This window comes from Zingiber officinale, chromosome 1A, assembly GCF_018446385.1.
Source record: "Zingiber officinale cultivar Zhangliang chromosome 1A, Zo_v1.1, whole genome shotgun sequence".
Lineage (NCBI taxonomy): Eukaryota > Viridiplantae > Streptophyta > Magnoliopsida > Zingiberales > Zingiberaceae > Zingiber > Zingiber officinale.
In genome coordinates, this window is record NC_055987.1 from 112,957,474 (window position 1) to 112,976,073 (window position 18,600).

Consider the following 18,600-nt stretch of genomic DNA (forward strand, 5'->3'; position numbering starts at 1 on the left):
AACATAAATCTTTCCGCCTAATTGCATAATCTTTTTGTTATGAAAGTGTGACAGGTTGCCAAGATCTTTGAAGTTGACGGTGAAGGTATGCTTTTGGTTCTGTGATTCTTAGAGAATCATCACTGGCAATGATGATATCATCTAAATCAACAATAAAAATGACATGTGCCCTAGCGTGATAGATCTAATAAAATATTATGATTTTTTATATACTTTTAAACATCTCAAACTAAAGAACAAAGCTGAGTTTATTATGCCCTAAGGAGTCATTTATTTAGATTACACACGACATCTTTCCTGAGTAACAAACTAAGATATTTGTTGGATATATAATCCTTATATAGATTAGTGTGAGAGAAAGCATTTTTAATGTCTAGTTAATGTAATGACCACTAGGATATAGTTGTCAATGTAAGAAAATGGCAAACAAAAATAATCTTAGTCATCATAGACAATGTATTGGGAGGCTTGAAATTGAACACCCACTCACAACCAACTATGTATTTGCCAAAGAGGAGTTGTCGCTCAAGTATCATTAGATTAAAAACATGTCATCTTATCAGTCATAGCCTATTGTTATCTTGGACTAAATAGAGTGTCTAAAAACTATCTTAGGGATAGAATATGAAGCTAAAGAAGAAATGAAGAAAAAAATAGACAAGTGAGGGATAAGGATATGAGATATATCTATTAAGAGGATGTGAAGTAGTGCACTTGTGGAGTTCCTTCAAAATGCAATGTTGTGGTCAAAATTAAAAGAAGCTAGATTCAGAACTAGTGATGTTGCCAAAAAAGTAGAACTTCCTAGGAGTAGCCCTAGACGTAAGACTAGGATCCTTAATGTTGCTAGGGTTGGTGTTTAAATAATTACAGATAATAAATTGAAAATTTACCTATGTAGGAGTTTTCCGACCAATATACTCATCAAAGTGACCTTTCTGCTAGAGTGACATGAATAGGATGAGATGTTGGTTTGCACAGAGAGAATACCAACCATGCTTAGAGTCTCTGAAATTTGGAATTTGTGTTTATCTAGTAATCGCTTTGTGCAAGTAATAGAATTGCCTATATGAAACAATAATAACACAGACTGAATACATTTTGAGATACTTGTGATCTGAGAAAATGTTGATGCATTGTAATTGATGCCAACGATCTAGCAGTGAAGAGCTTGCTATTGAGAATACCATCATAGAGAATTACCTTAGATGAACCCATACCGGGGAAAGTGATAATCTCCAAAAATTGACAATCAACACTAGTGGACTAATGGAAGATGTCTTCTACCATAGAATCTTGATGGGAATTTTAATCTGAAATATGATGAAGATATCTGCTTAAGAAACTAGGACACATGTACCCAGCAAAAGCGTGATAGAGTGCAAAATTTTAGTCAATTTGATTAAGTATGAAGTGAATAAGTGAGTCTAAGATTTTTAATTATCAAGACTAGGTGAATTTCAAGGACAAAATTCATTTTAAGGGGGTAGAATTGTAACACCCCGCAAAATTTTAAAAAAAGTCCACGTAAACTACCTGCATGAAGAATTTAAATGTGCTAAAATAATTTAAATAAATGATTTCAATAAATATTTATTTAAATGGTCCAAAAATATGTTTATTTAAGTATGAGTTTTTTCTAAAAAAGTATAGGTTTTCTATTTAATTACTAGTCGATACTTATTTTATTTTAAGAACTAAGTTTTGACAAATTATGCAACTTCTTATAGACTAGTCAAATAATTTCGAAAACTTTAATATTATGAACATTTTATGAAGGTTGTATTTGACTTTAATTGGGCCTAATTAACTAAGGTTAGTGAGTTTAATTAACCCTAAGTTTAAATACCCAAAACCCTAGTCTCCTTAGGATGATTTTCGAAAATCTCACCATCTAACCTAAGGTTCCTAGAGGGGATGCAGTCATGGAATATAGTAGCAAATAACAGTGAGAAAAATAAGATTTTCAGAGGAGGAAAAGTGAAACTAAGTCGTTCCCCGATCATGCACTCTGACTCCTCTTGTCGGTATTCAAAATTCAAGTGTTTTAAATGCATATGCACATTTTTTTAAAACCTTTCTTTTGCACCATTCAATCGATATTATGTATGCTTATGTAATTATGCATGAAAAATGATTATGTTAAAGTTTATAAGCGTTTGATGTATTTTTACAAAGTTTTGATGTTTTTATCAAAGGTTGAGATTTGTTGTAGATTGCTAGCGACAAGGGCTGCAATTAAGGAGTAATGATTAATAGGATGATGTCTAGTGGTCCTAGAAGTGTTTCATGTATGCTGGAAGGGTTTCGATAGAGAGGGAAGTGGTTGAACCCATGGCTAGGGTTTTTGAGCCATGAGGTTGCAAGTTAAGGGAAGGAAGGGGAGGGGTCGTGTATGACTAGGTGCAACTGTGGTTGTGGGTCATGTTAGGGTCCAAAGGAGTCCTGGGAGAGGTGCTAATCAGTCTGGAGTCAAGGAAAGCATGGAGGGCTCAGCTATGGACTTGTTCTCCACCTAGGGCACACGATTTGAGGGGAAAAGGGCTAGGTCTGCTCATGGGTTGTGTGCAGGCTTGTTGCTGAATTATCATTGTCCAAGAGGGTCCTAGGATGATTGCAAGGGTCTAGTCAAGTCTTGGTTCAAGTTAGGAAGGAAGTTTTTAAGATTTGAGTCGATTAGGGTCAAAATGGGCCTAAGGTTTGCATGGGAAGTTAAGTCATGTTGAACTAGTCGAGAGGCTTGACAACATGTTTAGCAAATTTTTAAAGTAAAAAATAAGTATATGGAATGGTTTAGGAAGGGCTCAAGTCAAAATTTATGGTAAAAAGTAGAAAGAGTATAGTTTAGGATTTTATAGGTATGATAAAGGGTAAAATAGAAAAGTTATGTTTGAGGGAAAAATAAAAGTTCTGGCAGTGTCCTGAATAACTATAATAAATGTTTGGAAAATTATATGAAAAGTTTTATAAGTTTCGAGACTTTATATTAAATGTATAAAATTGTTGGAAGTATGTTTATTTAATGAAAATGAGAAAAAATTATTTATTTTTAAAATAAAAGAAAAGGAAAGGAAAAATATTTTTGAGAAATGCGATTTGGTTGTGATAAAGACCAGTGGCGGATCTAGGAATTCAAGTACGATCGCCGATGCCGCCCCCACTAGATCCACCCCTGACAAAGACGATGTGTGAGGATCCGTCGAAAACGTGGGTGGTGAACTTACAAATGATTGATGGAATATCGTAAGGGAAAAGTCCCCAGAGGAAGTCTAGTATCATATTTCCATATTTAGGCCAAAAAGATGCGATGAAGTAGTCACTAAACTCCGCCTCCTGGTACTATAGTTTTTTTATATTAATCAATCAAATAAAGGATAAATGAGTCACTTTCAATAAATAAATTTCACATAAAATGTTTATAATTAATGTATGATTAATGACGAGGAAAAAATTATACGATGCTTAAAATATATTAAAGAGTTTTGTGAATGAATGCAAATGATTTTAAAGTTAAATGTATTTATTTTAAAAGTATTTTTTTTATGCATGTGAATGTATGTTTATATATTATTTATCATGGTTTGAATGTACTAAATCATTAGACTCACTAGATTTGAATGGTTGCAGGTGAGGATGAAATTGAGACAGGAGGCTCCGACTCTTGATTGGATTGAGCTGGGCAATACACTCTTGAAGACCTTGTATTTATATATAAAATTATGATTTATAATTTTATAAAAGGTTTCATGAGAGAATTAAATATCTTTAAAATTAAATGTTAGATTTTTATTTACTGGTTAGTTTTAAATAATATGATGGATCAGAGCAAAACCAAACAATCTACAGCCAGACAACCTGGAGTAAACAATGTGAAGCTAACCCTAGCTAAGAGTTTTCTACTTGAAAAAAAATTAAGAGAGTTCATAATTGTTTGATCAGTTAAGGAAACGCGTGCTCTTAACCTTCTTAATGTAATTGGTTGTCGCATGTATACATGCCAACACGTGCTGCCCCATGCCTCCACGGTAGTGCAGTGATAAAAACTTAAAAAACCAAACAAAAGGATCAAACGAGTATTCTAAAAATCAACCTCTAAATGTAACGCATTCCCTATCTGATGACATCCAAATAGAGCATGAGCAAAAATTTAAAATTTTGGATTCAAATTAAATTAATTTACAAAAAAAATGCATTTTCTTCCTTCTTTGCATGAAAACCAAGGATATCATAATTGTTTTGCATCACAATCCTTTAAAGTTTATTGTTTATCAAAGAAAATAAATACGAGTGCCAAACTTTAAACGATAGTATATTGAACTCGTAAATAATGGAAAACTAGAATACAAGAGTTTGGAGCACAATTAGTATTACAAATAGAAAAACAAAAAACGCTACAAAATTGCTATTTAGATAATAGGCCTCCGTGTTAGTGAGATGGGGAAAGTAATGAGACGGAACCAGCATTCACTCGTGCCTCCTTTGCTTTGGGAGAGATGTCTGTGTGCTTCGCAACTTGATTTGTTCAATAGACCATTTTTTCCCCCTTTCACAATTGGAGTCAAAAACGTTTGCCAGAAAAACTCATATCCTTTGCTGCCACAAATAGCATTGATCCACTCTAAGAGACCTGAGCTGCTTCTTTGCATTTGTTCAACGAAAACTTGCCCTTTTTAACAGATCCCTTCTTTGATTTACTAGATTTCCTTTTCTTTGAGACTGCTATTTCCTCCTGTGTATGGATCAGTGAATCAACTCTGGCATCACTCTCACATAATTCGGAGCCTAACTGATCATCGTGTTGATCAAGCTTCCCATTCTCTAGTGGCAAATTTTGTTGGTCATCATTGTTTGCCATAATTGTAGCTTCAGGATCTAGCACGGACATCCTCGTTAAAATGTAGTCCAACAAGAAGGTGCTCCTGACTAACCTGTCAATCCTGCTAAAATGCCTTTGGGAATAGGGTATGAGACCCTCAAGAAGTTCGCTAACACCTTTGACCTGGAAAAAGAATAACGAATGTCAAAAAACTGAAACATATAATTGCCAGCACAAAGTTACACAAAGGTTATTTGTCCATTGTCGAAACTGAAGATTTTCTAATATAATTTGTTCACGGATAAATGAATTGTTTGAATTGCCTAGTTAACAGAAATGCAAAAGCGTCAAACACAGTATGCAATTTTGTTTCTCCAATTAAATTGAGAAACAAATGCTTGGAAATGCAGAGCAACAAAAGAATAAGTACTGGCAAATGAGAAAGGAGATTGCAGGACAAGCAGGACATAATAAACTTTAAAAAAGTTTGTTACATTAGGGATTTATGGTTTTATGCCTCGTGATTTTTTTTAGGGTAGAAATTACCTCCATAATATCAGTCGGAGGAAAGATTCTAAAAATTTGATTAAGCACAACTTGTGCAACATGACAGAGTTTGGGCTTCGTATTCCATTCCCGTACAAATTCAAGAAGAACACATATGTCTTCCTTCCCAAAACCACTAAGAGCTCTCCTGATTGAGTCTTCAGAATCCTTTCTCCTGCATCACACCTCAAATAAGCCAGGATGGACGTTGAACACAATAAGGTAAAAAATGATTGTTCCTAACCTGCAAAGATGTGAAAATAGATCAAAGAGCTTCTGCGGTCTGCGAAGTTCAAATGCAAGTTGAATTGCCCGAGCATAGTCAGAATCTGACAAAGCATTTTCCAATTCTTGGCCTCTCAAAATTGTTTCTTCCTACATCAAGTAAAGCACATATCAGAAGCAAGACAAAGGCATATTAAATTCATGGAAATGCCATAGTAGATCAATAATAAACTGGCAAAAACGACGTAAGATTTTAAACCCTGACAATGGTAAATCATTTCTCACTCACTAAATGTTGATATAAGAAATGATAAAATGATCCCATGGAATGGTAAAGCAGGGAAATATGTGGTATGTTAAATCCTCAAACTGCAAAGATAGAAAATCAAATTTATATGGATTGATATATAACTATTAGGTACTTGAGATTTAGTAGCACTACCACAGGAATATAGGTATTGGTTTTCACTTTTACCAGAGTAGCAAGTACCATGATAAACTTTACGATGGCCGGATACTTCCACTGTCACACTGTTTTATAAGCCAGTCTAGGCAGCTTTCCAGGTGCTTTGATATGCATTATGTTGTCTCCTTCAGGCAAGTCTTTCAAAGGGCAGACAGGTTAGGCAGTCTATGCAGATTAACCGGGTGTTAGGTAAGTTGAGAAAAACTGGTTTAGTCAAAACAGTTTATGTAGATAACAAAACCCTAGCTTGATTGATTTCCTATCCCGTTCATGTGATTATTGCCCTCCTAAATTGCTCCCAATGAACAAACAAAACAGCAATCTGGCACCAATCAGCAGAAATAATAGCTCCAGCAGCCTTTTTCCTCTTCTTCTCTTCCACAAGCTATCTTCTCCGTCTTTTTAATGGATGGGGATTTGTTTCTATGCTTTGACCAAGATTTTCATGTTACCATTGCTATCAAGTCAAGAGAATGATTTATTTGTGCTTTTATGTGTTCTTAAGAGATTTTTCATTAGAAACGTTCTGTAGGTTCTTTTACTAGGCCATGGATATAATACAACTCACACCCGAGCTTAATCTCTATGGAATCTCATTAGGACATGACAAAATCATGTAAGAATAGACTCCAAATAAAAAAATTTCCATATGGGAGCGAGTAACAAAATAATATCTACAGGAACAAACAAATTTTAGTGTTTCCAAACACTTCATTGACAGAAACTATTACACTGTGAAACTCTCAAATAGACCAAATAATTGCTTTTAAACTTTTAGAATATCACTAGAAGCATTGTTGAAGAATTATAGCAAACATGACCTCATTTTCATTTTTGGCATTGCATTACTAGAAAAGGACAGTCAAACAAAGGGAAAATAGAAAATATTGTAGGCCTCAAAAGAAAAAAAAATGGTGGGTCATGAAGAAACCTACCTCTTTGAGGAAGGCTTCCTGCTTATCTACAGCTGTGTAGTCATGCCAAAAATTTATGACAGCATCAGTGCCTCCAGTTGCAAGCTTCTCTGTCTTCTTCCCAACAGCCAATGCCCAAATCTGTAGAGTAAAGTGAACAATACGAATTAACAACCCCTTTGGCATCTTAGTTGTATTGGTTTAACACATCCAGCATCCCTCAGTAACAGATGCAAGAGCTCTGTGTGAAAGGTCTCAACTCTCAAGTTGAATCCAATCTGACCATGCTTGTTGTGGTAAATTATCCTCTTGAGAAACTGGATTGAATTGGCATAGATAGTCATATATTTCAATCTAGTCATCTAAATTGATTTTATTAGGTTTTTTCTCAGCTCAAATAATCATAAATGAGAATGTCAATTATCTTTTCTTGCCACAACACATTCAAAATAATATTCTTATCTACTGCATACCACGAGGTCAGAAAGAGAGGTAAATCATGAAATGATCGCTGATTTGCAGTCCACTGACAACACTACAGATTATTTCAAAGAATAATAATAAAAGTGCATGCTACTAACCAAATTCAACTACTATCATCACAAAAATTACCAAAGCAGGTCAGTACCTTCCCTTCATGCTGGTCATAGGTTGCAACGCACTCATTTGACTTGATTGTCCATAGTTTAACTAAGCCATCCCCACCTAGAAATGAAAACGTTTAGACTAACCTCCCTTTTCGAATTTAGAGGGATATTTAAATTTTTATTTTACCGCATGAAACAATTTGAGTTCCGCGTGAAAGAAATGAGGCTCGCAATACACTTGAAGTATGTCCTTCAAATGTTTTTAAGCATGAACCATCAGAAACAGCCCATATCTTAATTGTTCTATCACCAGAAGAAGTCAGCACACATTGATCTACAGGAGAGAACTCCACTGACCAAATTCCCCTCTTATGCCCTTTAAGAGCAGCAACAAAAGTTAGGCCAGGAAGCCTCCATATACAAGCAGTGTGATCCTAGGTAATAAAAAATATGAAGTGATTAGAGGAACAACAAATGCATAATCTTTGATAAATTAGGTATCAATAAAAAAAATTTGAACCATTTATCCACCTCAGAACCACTGCAAACTAGGGTGTCGTTTGGTGAGACGGCGAGAGAATTGATATCTTTGTCATGTGCAGCTATGACAGACTTTGATTTTAGTGCAATCTCCAGATCAGAATCCTCAGAGATTCCATCAAAAGCCCATACTTTAATCGTGCGATCACTATTAACAGAGGGAAGCTGGTTTAAGTATAAAAACTAGGAAAACTGTGAACAAAATTCACTTATCACAAAATAAAATAACTGTGTATTCTTAGGAATGGTTTAAAGAAATGGCTGAAATAATCATTTTGCATTTATTGGTTTATGTTACTGGATAACATAATGGAATAAATGCTAAATTTTACATTCTGAAGACAAACTAAATAATAGAATTAAAACAAAGTCAGAAATAATCATAAGAACGTTGAAAAGATCATATGGAAGCATAGAACTTCAGTTTTGAACTGGCTAAGAAAAACAATTAAGAATAAGTAAATAATGCTTCACTAGATTGTCAAGCAAATATTACCAGATGAAAAGAATAGTTGTAAATCAGTTTCTGAGACCCAAAGATTTAGTGAATGGAAGGAATTAGTCATGTGGTTGTTAGAATTGAGTCCTAAAATTGTACTTGATGAAGAAAAAAAATTAAAGAAAAATATTTTGTTGGATTGCAAGTCAACACAAAAATATTTGACACACAGCTTGTTAAGAATTATAAAACTTTGATTAGGATAACAAAATAAATCTTTAATGCCTTTTTAAACTCAATGAGAAAGTGGATAGTGATAAAAATTAAGCTCTGTTTATTGATATATGCAAGTAAAAATACAATGCAGAGGTTGAACCAAAGGGTAGGTTGGTTTTAGATTAGTTCTATGTACATACAACCTAATACAAGATGAATATTTTTCTCATTTATATAATGATCTATCTAATCAATTAAATTTAATAAAAAGAATGTGAATTGAAGTTATTAATAAAGATTGAGCTTATAGCTCTTCTTTCATTATGACAATAATACTTATCAAACTAAATAAATTTAATATAAACTACAAAATTAAATATCTTTAATTTATATTATGTACATCCATACATACACACACATAATGAAAAAGAGAAAATTGATAGCTTTCTTTGCAAGTTAACCATATATATTCTGAAGGTTGAAGGCTTGCTGATCCTCCATTGAATTATCAAAAGAGATTTTAACATTATTACCATAACTAATTATAACCAGTTGAGATATTTATATTTTCGATTAAAAATTCATCAAATTCCTAGTTGAATTGACTATCCATTTGGTATTATTTTTGGAAATAAATTCAGTGAGTTTCAGGGTGATGCTCAAATTTATCTACGCACACTTATCAGTGTGCGAAGCATATCAATTTTTGTCAGAGTATGGTATTGAAATCAAATGTTTCAACTAGGTTTCAAAACTCCAACATCCAGCAATTATTTGAAATCTTGTTTTCAATTTCAATTACCTACAGACCACATTCATGGTAAGAAGCACATATTCTTCTAAAAAAAGGGAATCTGTACACTTTAATTCGAATGGACCACCTTGGCTTCCCAAGCTGATATTTTAAACATCATACAATGAAATCCAAAAATTTTGTAGCATCTAAAACATCCAAAACTATTTTAAAAAGAAATAAGAGAAACATTGAACCAAGAATTCTTTAAGAATGAGGGGAAAAAAACATAATATAATTCAAAGCTCTGGTAAAGAACAAATTCTGTAGCAGAAGAGTGAAGCAAATGTAGTTGAATTTTCTAATTTCAAAATCACCTGCTGCCGCTAATAAAAAAATTCTTCAATTTCTTAGAGAAAGCCACAGCTCCTACAGCTCCCATATGGCCTTTACCAATACCTACACATTGTTTTCTCTCAACATCCCATAATCGCACCTATAAAATTGGGGGGAAAAGAATAACTAGTTAACGAAAAAAAGAAATATAGCTGGTCATCTTCTGACAAGTGTTTCCTTAAGGTTTATCAGAGAAGGATGTTGAATATGCATTCATTAATTAATAGAATGCTTACTTCATTAATTGTGTGGTTTGAAGGTCCTGCAATTAGCAGTGCCCTAGATCAGAAAAAGTAGACAAATGCAAAATGTTGCAAGTGGCATTGCAGCAACAAAACAAAATTATTTTACCCTAAAATTTGAAATATTTAATCTATATCAAAAATTACTATATCATTTTCAATTATTTTAATTTATATCAGCATCTATAAGATTATACACATGGTTTGAAATCTCATACCATGCAAGGTCGCATGATTGAAACCTAACGTTCCAGTAAATTACCAAATCTTAATACTAGTCGACACAAGCAATGTCTTCTATATAGTTGTGTTAATCATATCATGACTATTGTGTCATACCGTCACTCAACACTCTTTAATATGCTATTATGCAAGAGATGAATTTAGATGATAATATTTTTTTTATACATTTGTCCATATAAGATAACGTCAAAAAGTTGTGTAGTTATCTTTTTCCTTTTTTCTTCTTCATCCCCTTCCTCCTCTAATTCGCCACTAGCACCATATAGATCGAAACGTCAACCCAATACCAAAACATCATTCCAGTCAAACACTAAAACTCCAGCTTGTTGGCTTGAGATTTTGAATCCTGTCTATATATTATAACAAAATACTTTTTTGAAAATGAAGTATAATTATCCATTAATTATTCCTATTATATTAATTAATTAGTATATTTGAGAAACATATTCATTTAAAATGATTCAATGTTGGTCTCACATATCAAAAAATAGCTAAAGGGCTGCACGAAACTCCCGCCAATGCGGGATCCCGGGAAAGGTCTATTGTACGCAGCCTTATCCTACTTTACAAGAGACTATTTTTGAGGCTCGAACTCGTGACCTCTAGGTCACACAGCAGCAATTTTACCATTGCACCAAACTCCCCTTCATATCAAGAAATAGCTGAAATAAAATATTTTAAATTATTAATTTTAAAATCCAAAAATCATGAAACAACAGTATACCATTGTTTAGAATTTATTTTTGTCAAGATCATTAAATATAGATTGTTGACGTAGATAAAAAAATCTTATTCTAAATTCCTATTTCTAATTCCCAACCTTTATATTTCATATTAGAATGCATTGTTCATGAATATGCAGACTGCAAGGACAAAAAAGAAATCATTTTAAGTCAGTTGCAATTGCAGCTTATAGAGGCCTGCTCCAAATGGATTTGCAACTTATAGACCATTAGTAGGCAGATAAACACCTGTTAATCGGCCAACGACTGCAACTGATATTTGCAAGCAGCCCAGGTACCCCACAGCCTCAAATGCATAAACTATAAGATTCTTAAATGTTTATTGTTCCACATCAAAATGATAAATCATGGGTATATTGAATCCTGCAGATCATGGTATCATAAGTCCAAGTTTGTAGATGATGTAAATTATTATAAAATAAACTTTGGGAGAAAAAGAAAAAAAAATATTAAAGCAACTATAAAGCAGAACAGTAAAGTGCTCACGCTATTATCCTTGCTTCCTGTTACCACCATTGTCTTCCCAGTAGAGGAAATGCAAGTGTCAATACAGACAACAATTTCTGTATGCCCTCCGAGAACATAAGCGCATGACATGGATGCAACTTCATATACTCGCACCTGCATACACAATGAAGAATGTGCATAACAAACACAGTATACAATGAAGAATGCACATAACAAACACAATACACAATGAAGAATGCACAGCAAACTAACGTTGCATAATTCTGTCATTGTGTGCGTGCGCTAATTTTTGAAGTTAAAATGAATTTCAAAAGATTAAAATGCAAAATTTAATATCACAGGGCTATGTATCAATGGCAATGACTTATGAACTGACTATGAGAGTGAGCACATAAATGAATAAGAACAACACTAAACAATATGTTTAGGCCAAGGAAGAGAATACCGTTTCGTGCGAGGCGGCACGGACGGTTTTTACGATTCCATCGCGGAGTGAAACCGGCACCTCGCACGCAATAATTTCATGCGTCATCGCGTGCATCACGAGCGACAGATGGAATCAAACGTGCATTACGCGATCGCCTCCACCAGAAGCGTTGCGGGCCCACGTCTCGGATGCATCGCAAGCACCGTTGAAGGCGTCATGAGATGCCTCCGGCGCCACCAGATGCCCGCGTGATGTTACTATTCTTACTGATCAAAAATTCATTTTTGAACAGACTTTTATAAACTCTAATTAAATTATCCCAATAAAATATATTTAAAATTTAAATTTTTAAAATAAATTTTATTAATTAATACTCCTAAAACTTGCTTTTTATTGTTTTAAATTTCATTTAAAAATTCTAAAAAATAAATAATAAATACGATTTATATTCTAATATTTTTTATTATTTTGTATTGTTTTAAATTTCATTTAAAAATTCTAAAAGATTCTAATAAATCATATTTATATTCTGATTAAAAAAATATTTTATTTTTTATTGTTTTACTATTTAATTGATATTCTGATTTTTTTTACTATTTAAAATATATATTATAATTTTTAAGGTAAGATGTATCAAATTTAATTCGAGTTATTGATAAATCAATTTTCTTTAAAGAAACAATATTTAATTATTTTAGAACTTATACAAAATCAATATACAACTTATTTTTAAATTATACATCATAAACATATTTATCTAATAATTACTATGTATAAATAAAAAAAACACTAAACTGTATCAGCACGGCACGACACCGAAACCATATCGTTCCAGGACCGAAATCTCAGCACGGATCAAGATTTGAAACCTTGGTTTAGGCCTAATGTGCTCAGAAGAAAACATAATTTAGCAGTGGACTAATATTTGGGTGCATGGGGTTAAACTTGGAAAAGATTTAGCATCAAATGGACACACAAGAGCATAACCTACTAATTGGCACCAATATGTCAAGAACTAATGCATATGTAAGATACTACAAGACTTAATGTGGAAAATCTACAGTAGTCAGATAAAGGTAGAAACTGTATTGAGTTCCTTGTCACTGTCATGTTCCTCATTCTCTGTATGTGATTTGTACGTTTCTATTACAGGTGGAGTTCTACTGTAAGCACATTAGTTCACAATCCTCCTCACTCTTTTCTGTGTAATTAATTAGCTTCTACTGCAAGTGAATATGGAGCTCCAGATAACTTGTTAGCTCTAGGAGCTCTCCCATAATTAAAAAGCATAACGTGTAGCTCCTGATAGTTCATTAGCTCCAGGAGCTTCGATAATTAAAAAACATATGCATATGTATGAATACATATGCATGTGACAGAAATTTTGCCGATACATACAAATGCATATGCAGCTGATGTTCAACACTAATTTGGTGTTTCAACAAAGTTTATCAGAGCCAATTAGAGTTGAATTGGAAATGATAGTATACCTGCTCCAAATTAGTAGCAACAGCAAGGTACTGCTCATCATCACCTAAGAACCTCATATCAAGAATTTCTTCATTGTAGCCTACAAGCCTTTTGTACAAGTGCAACTGAAATGTTCCTTGGGCAGATTTAGTAGGGGAAAAGAAGAGAAACTGTTGGTCAGCAGTTGCACAGAGTAACCCTAAATCCGATGGTAAGAAAACAGCTGATAAGAATCCTCTTCCAGAGTCACCTTCACCAGGGCTCAAGGGTTGTTCATATATACAAATAGCACTGTTGCAAAACAAAATAACTAATAAATTTGTGGGGATGTAAAAGATGGAAAACAAAAAAGAGTGCAAACCCCAAGTTTTAGGGGATCAATCATACCCTTCACAGCTCCATATACGCACAATCCCACGTTCACCAACAGTCAAAAAATGAACTGGATCTGAAGAGCTAGTATTTTTACCATTGCTTACTTCCAAAAAGGGAGAAAAAACATCACCAGATTGAATGATGCAAACAGTTTCCACCATTTCATATGTTGGTATTGTCATCTTGAAGCTATAATCTTGCAGGTCCCATCTGTTCACGACCTATGTGGTTTGGAATTAACTTTTATTAGGAAATAGGGGGAAATGAAACTGAAATGGAAAACATAAAACACCAACTTATAATAAACTGCAAATGTAAAGCCTTTAATATATACAAACAAACTTAAATTGGAATATTTTAGAAGAAGAATCAGGTCAAGGATCAAATAAGTGCCTAACGCCATTTAGCAACGAAAGAAAAGTTACACAATAACATTTCAACTTTTCCATCACATAAAACAATGTTTGTTATGAAAAAGAAAGAAATGTATCATTCCGGAAGAATAGGTAACAATACAATGAGAAGATAAAGAGAACATGAATGAGCAGGCACCTTAATGAATTATATCTTTTCAAAATCAAATGAAAACAATTTTCCTCATAAAATCAGGAAAGAAATATATTATTCCCCAACCAAAGAAACAAACCCACAAAAGCTGTTGAATAGCACAAGTTACTCTCAAGGAAATCACCCCACAGCCATCTTATCTAAAGTCTAAACTAGTAGCTGACTGGATTCCTAGAAATTGCACGAAGTTAATATTATTCCATTCAAGTGCTTACAGTGACCTGTCTATCCTGTTAAACAAACGTGCATCCTGGTACATAGAAACAGATTTCAGGCTTGAGTTCAAACTCCAAAGAAAAACTTAATTTGAGCATGCAGCAGAATTGATACTCAGATTCCAACAACATGCCAAAGCTAGAGTTTAACCCTTTTATGAAAAGATCCATAAGCTAAAACCCTAGGTTCAAAACCACATTTCATGTAATAAGTAATAACAAGTGTTCAGATATATGAATCATTTTAAACATGCTAAATTTTGCCAAAGTAGAAATATTGGAATGGTGTATCATTCACATAGAGCAGCTATCCAAATTTAACAGTAAAGAGAAAAGTGAATTGTAAGTCAAGGTGACTAAAATAGCAAATTATAAGAGACCATACATTGAATTATTGAAAGGCTAAGATACAACCAGCCCCTACAACGTGCCATTGTCCTAGAGCTATATAAGAAAACAAATTGGAAATTGCTTTAGTTAATAGTTGGGATTTTCCTACTTAATTTTTAGTCATGCTGCTGTCCTAGCCTGGGAAATTTCTTACGGCAAATAATATATTTTTCTTCACAAGAAATATAGAACAATCAATTCATTTAAAATAAGCACAAACCATATAAGTGAGAAAAACACATGATTAATTAGTTACCAAAGTTAAATGTTACTAGTCTCCAAGGGAAGCAAAAACACCACATCCTAACAAGTGGTGTTTTAGACTTTCAGTTTTCAAGAACCAATAGTCTTTTCAAATAATAGACTAATAGATCATGTACCTTGATCAATGTAGAAAATAATAATTACTAACCTAATCTAATAGACTAAATAAGAAATTTTAAGTTGAAATCTTACCTTATCTCTTCCAGCACTTAGCAAAATCGAACCATCATCAGATATTGCCAATGAGGTAACCGGTGAGAAGTGCTTTTCCAGCACTGCAACACACTTCTTAGATTGCAAGTTCCAAACACGAACAGTAGCATCATCACCGCCTGAGAACAACTGGAACATGCAAAACATATTACAATGATAAACACATGAAAGAATTCCCAGAACAAGAAAAGTTATATTGCTAAAGACAGACCCCTTGCATGATATAAACAAATAGTAGGTGGTTACAGAAGGGAGTCTCAACTCCATACCAAAAGCAAAGTTAAATAAACAACCCAAATCTTTTAGGTGCTATATATTTCAAATGAAGACTAAGATCTGAGGGCTTGTCGCAGAGTTTATTATATAGACTTAACTTAGCCAAACTATTGAAGTAAATACCTTAACCTTTGGAATAGAAATACATATTTATAATAATACACCAACTACATTCCAGGGGCCTGACTACAAGCTTGACTAATGTTTGCTTGTAGAACCAAACAAAGTGCAATCAATAAAATATGCCGCCAAACATTGCTCATCTATTATTATGCTTTCAGTGACATTGGGTAATGTGTGTCAGTTTGTATATGTTATAAATATTGGTTATATATTTCAATATCAAAATATCTTTATCAGATTAGACCTGAAGTTGAAGCCTCGAGGGTCCAAAAACCTAATTAGCATTATTTACTCCTATAATATTTCGTGAAGCAAAGGATTACCTTTAATGTTGTTCCCGTTGTATTTAATATAGTCTCAAAATTCATTCCCCTCCACTTCCATCAAATTTGGGAGAAATAAGTAGGAAATGGAAGGAATGACGTTCCTCCTCCTCCTAGCTAGAAAAGGGACCTCACGTCCTTTTCTTATTCTTTCTTCTTTTTTTTTTCTTATTTGCATCTAAGTAAACATGACATAAATATTTTACATTATATTGGCTAGTGTCCAACTTCAATCTTGCTCTTTTCCATATTATAAAAAAGTTGCACGTACAATCACAAATAATCGAACATGTCAGGCATGCAAAATCCCAAAAGCATTATGCAATTAGCTGGAATAAAAGTATGGTACAAATTGATAGAAATATTTAGAAAGACGATTCAGGATAGAACCAATCTGATCATTTATGCAAACAAACTATATGAGACTAACATTCAAACTTTACTCACAAGTAACTGGTTCGGGTGGAATTTGATGCATGTCACAATACCCCGGTGACCTTTGAAAAAATGTGTGCAAAATCCACCGTCTACGTCCCATACACAAACCATTCTGTCTGCTCCACCTGTAGCTAGCAATCCACCAGAAGAATGGCATGCCATGATCTTTACTGGACCATCATGTCCCTACACAAAAATGTAGACGGCTCATAAAATTACAAATATTTTTTTCTTACGAATATCTTGCGAGTATTTATAAAAGATAATTATTCCCCGCATCCAGCAACAAAGAAAAGCAAATTTTTTGATGGTATGAAATTATGCATTTTCCTTTAAGCATTTTATATTCCTCAAGAAAATGATTGAAAACAGTACAATGTTGTAACTTGAATGAGTTACGGCAGTACATATATAAGAAAAACTCAAACGGAGCAACATTTTCAACTACGAAGAAAAATATAAAAGGAGAATAAAAAAGCTAAAGAACAAATTTCTCAAGTGAACTAACTTAGATATATATCATAATTGAAATTAACTTACAATTATATAAAGGACAAGATGAATGCATCTATGTTTGACTTTGTATTAAGTTTTCTCCTCGAGAAGAATCACAACAATTTAAATCAGGACTTCGAAAATTACAAAGAAAAAGCAGGTTAGACAGGTGCCTTTTGGCTTAAAGGTACCGTCTCTTAACCCTACATACCTTCCACGAACGAATGCACTTACGGGAGGAGAGCTCCCAAACTCGAATTTGACGGCTGTCGGCAGCAGTGAAAAGGAACCTGTCATCAGGGCTCAAGGTGAAGGAAGTACTAGACTCCGAAAACCCGCCAAGACTCCCTAAGACGGAGGCATCGGACGAGTTCACGAGTTTTATCTCGTCGCCGCAGGAGCAAACGAGGAAGGAGCCGTCGAAGGACACAGCAAAAGATCCACCGTCGTAGAACTGTTGCAGCGACGACACGCAGCGGTAGCTTCGCTTCAGAACCAGAGGCGATAGCGCATCCATCGCCAACGGCGGCGCGGAAGGTCCGGCTCGGATAGCAAGAGAAAGGACGCGAGGGGGGCGGCGAGGGGAGGGGTTTAGGTTTTATGCGACCTGCCAGCCTGATGGGTGCCACCAGCAAATTTAATCGGGGAAGATTAAAATACTTGATCTAATTAAATTGCAATTAATTTATCAAATCTGATATATTTAATTAATCAATTAGAACCCTAAATTTTAGCTGTGCAAAAATTAAAATAATTTTTTCAGAACGTCGAAGGTATAATTATGTGTTGGATAGCGACGAGAAGGGAGTTGAATCATATAGTTTAAAATTATTCTTTTTCTAAAGTAAAAAATCAAAATCGAATTGAAAATACTAGAGACAAGAACTGAAGAACATAATTTTTTTAAAACTTATTCGTAGTGAACAACTACTATTTTAAATTTCGTGATATTTGATCACTTCAACGGGACAATCAACTAAATCTTTCCTGTCCAAAAACTTTCATAAAAAAAAAAAAGAAAAAGAAAAACCATACAGAATACTATCTCCTTGAATATAAATCCAAATACTAAAACAAAGTATACGGATAACATATAAATAAAACTTGGGTCTAGATTATCAAAGAACCTCTCGATGTAGTAGTAGCAGAACTTGCACGATCGGATAAGAAGAATGAAATGAAGAGAGAGTTGAATTGTTAATGAGACTTGGATCCCGAGACTTCTTTTATAGCCACCATTTGGTCGACTGGAACCATTCAGTCGATTGATCCCTATCAATCAACTAAATCTCTATCAAGTGATTGATCTCCGTTTCCTTACTTTTTTGCTTCGATTTGATCTAATCGATCTCACGAAATCTGAATTTTTGATTGACTAAACCTTGTTCAGTCGACTAAACCCCTAGGGTTTCCTTTCTTGCGTAATCCAATCATTTTTTCTGCACTTATG

The 18,600-nt window shown here is 33.9% G+C and overlaps 1 protein-coding gene across 1 annotated transcript; it reads right to left on the reverse strand.

Annotated features, from left to right (window-relative positions):
• Positions 1-4,296: 4,296 nt before the first annotated feature.
• LOC122028794 (transducin beta-like protein 3) lies at positions 4,297-17,764 on the reverse strand. The gene is made up of 14 exons (XM_042587694.1): positions 17,362-17,764; positions 16,665-16,841; positions 15,475-15,624; positions 13,859-14,067; positions 13,492-13,762; positions 11,593-11,727; positions 9,860-9,978; positions 8,086-8,242; positions 7,742-7,988; positions 7,596-7,672; positions 6,989-7,108; positions 5,607-5,737; positions 5,363-5,537; positions 4,297-4,999 (listed from the first exon to the last, which is right to left on the reverse strand). Exons 1-14 carry the CDS (start codon positions 17,665-17,667, stop codon positions 4,619-4,621), a joined length of 2,655 nt encoding a protein of 884 aa, XP_042443628.1. The 5' UTR covers positions 17,668-17,764; the 3' UTR covers positions 4,297-4,618.
• Between the last annotated feature and the right edge of the window lie 836 nt (positions 17,765-18,600).

What these genes read in the sequence shown, in the direction of transcription:
- LOC122028794 (XM_042587694.1), bottom strand. Translation starts at nt 17,667, where the DNA reads ATGGATGCGCTATCGCCTCTGGTTCTGAAGCGAAGCTACCGCTGCGTG. An exon ending in TAAGTGCTGGAAGAGATAAG is followed by an intron (nt 14,068 to 15,474) that starts GTAAGATTTCAA and finishes CAAACCACATAG; the next exon opens with GTCGTGAACAGATGGGACCT. An exon ending in CAGGAAGCAAGGATAATAGC is followed by an intron (nt 9,979 to 11,592) that starts GTGAGCACTTTA and finishes CCAATTTTATAG; the next exon opens with GTGCGATTATGGGATGTTGA.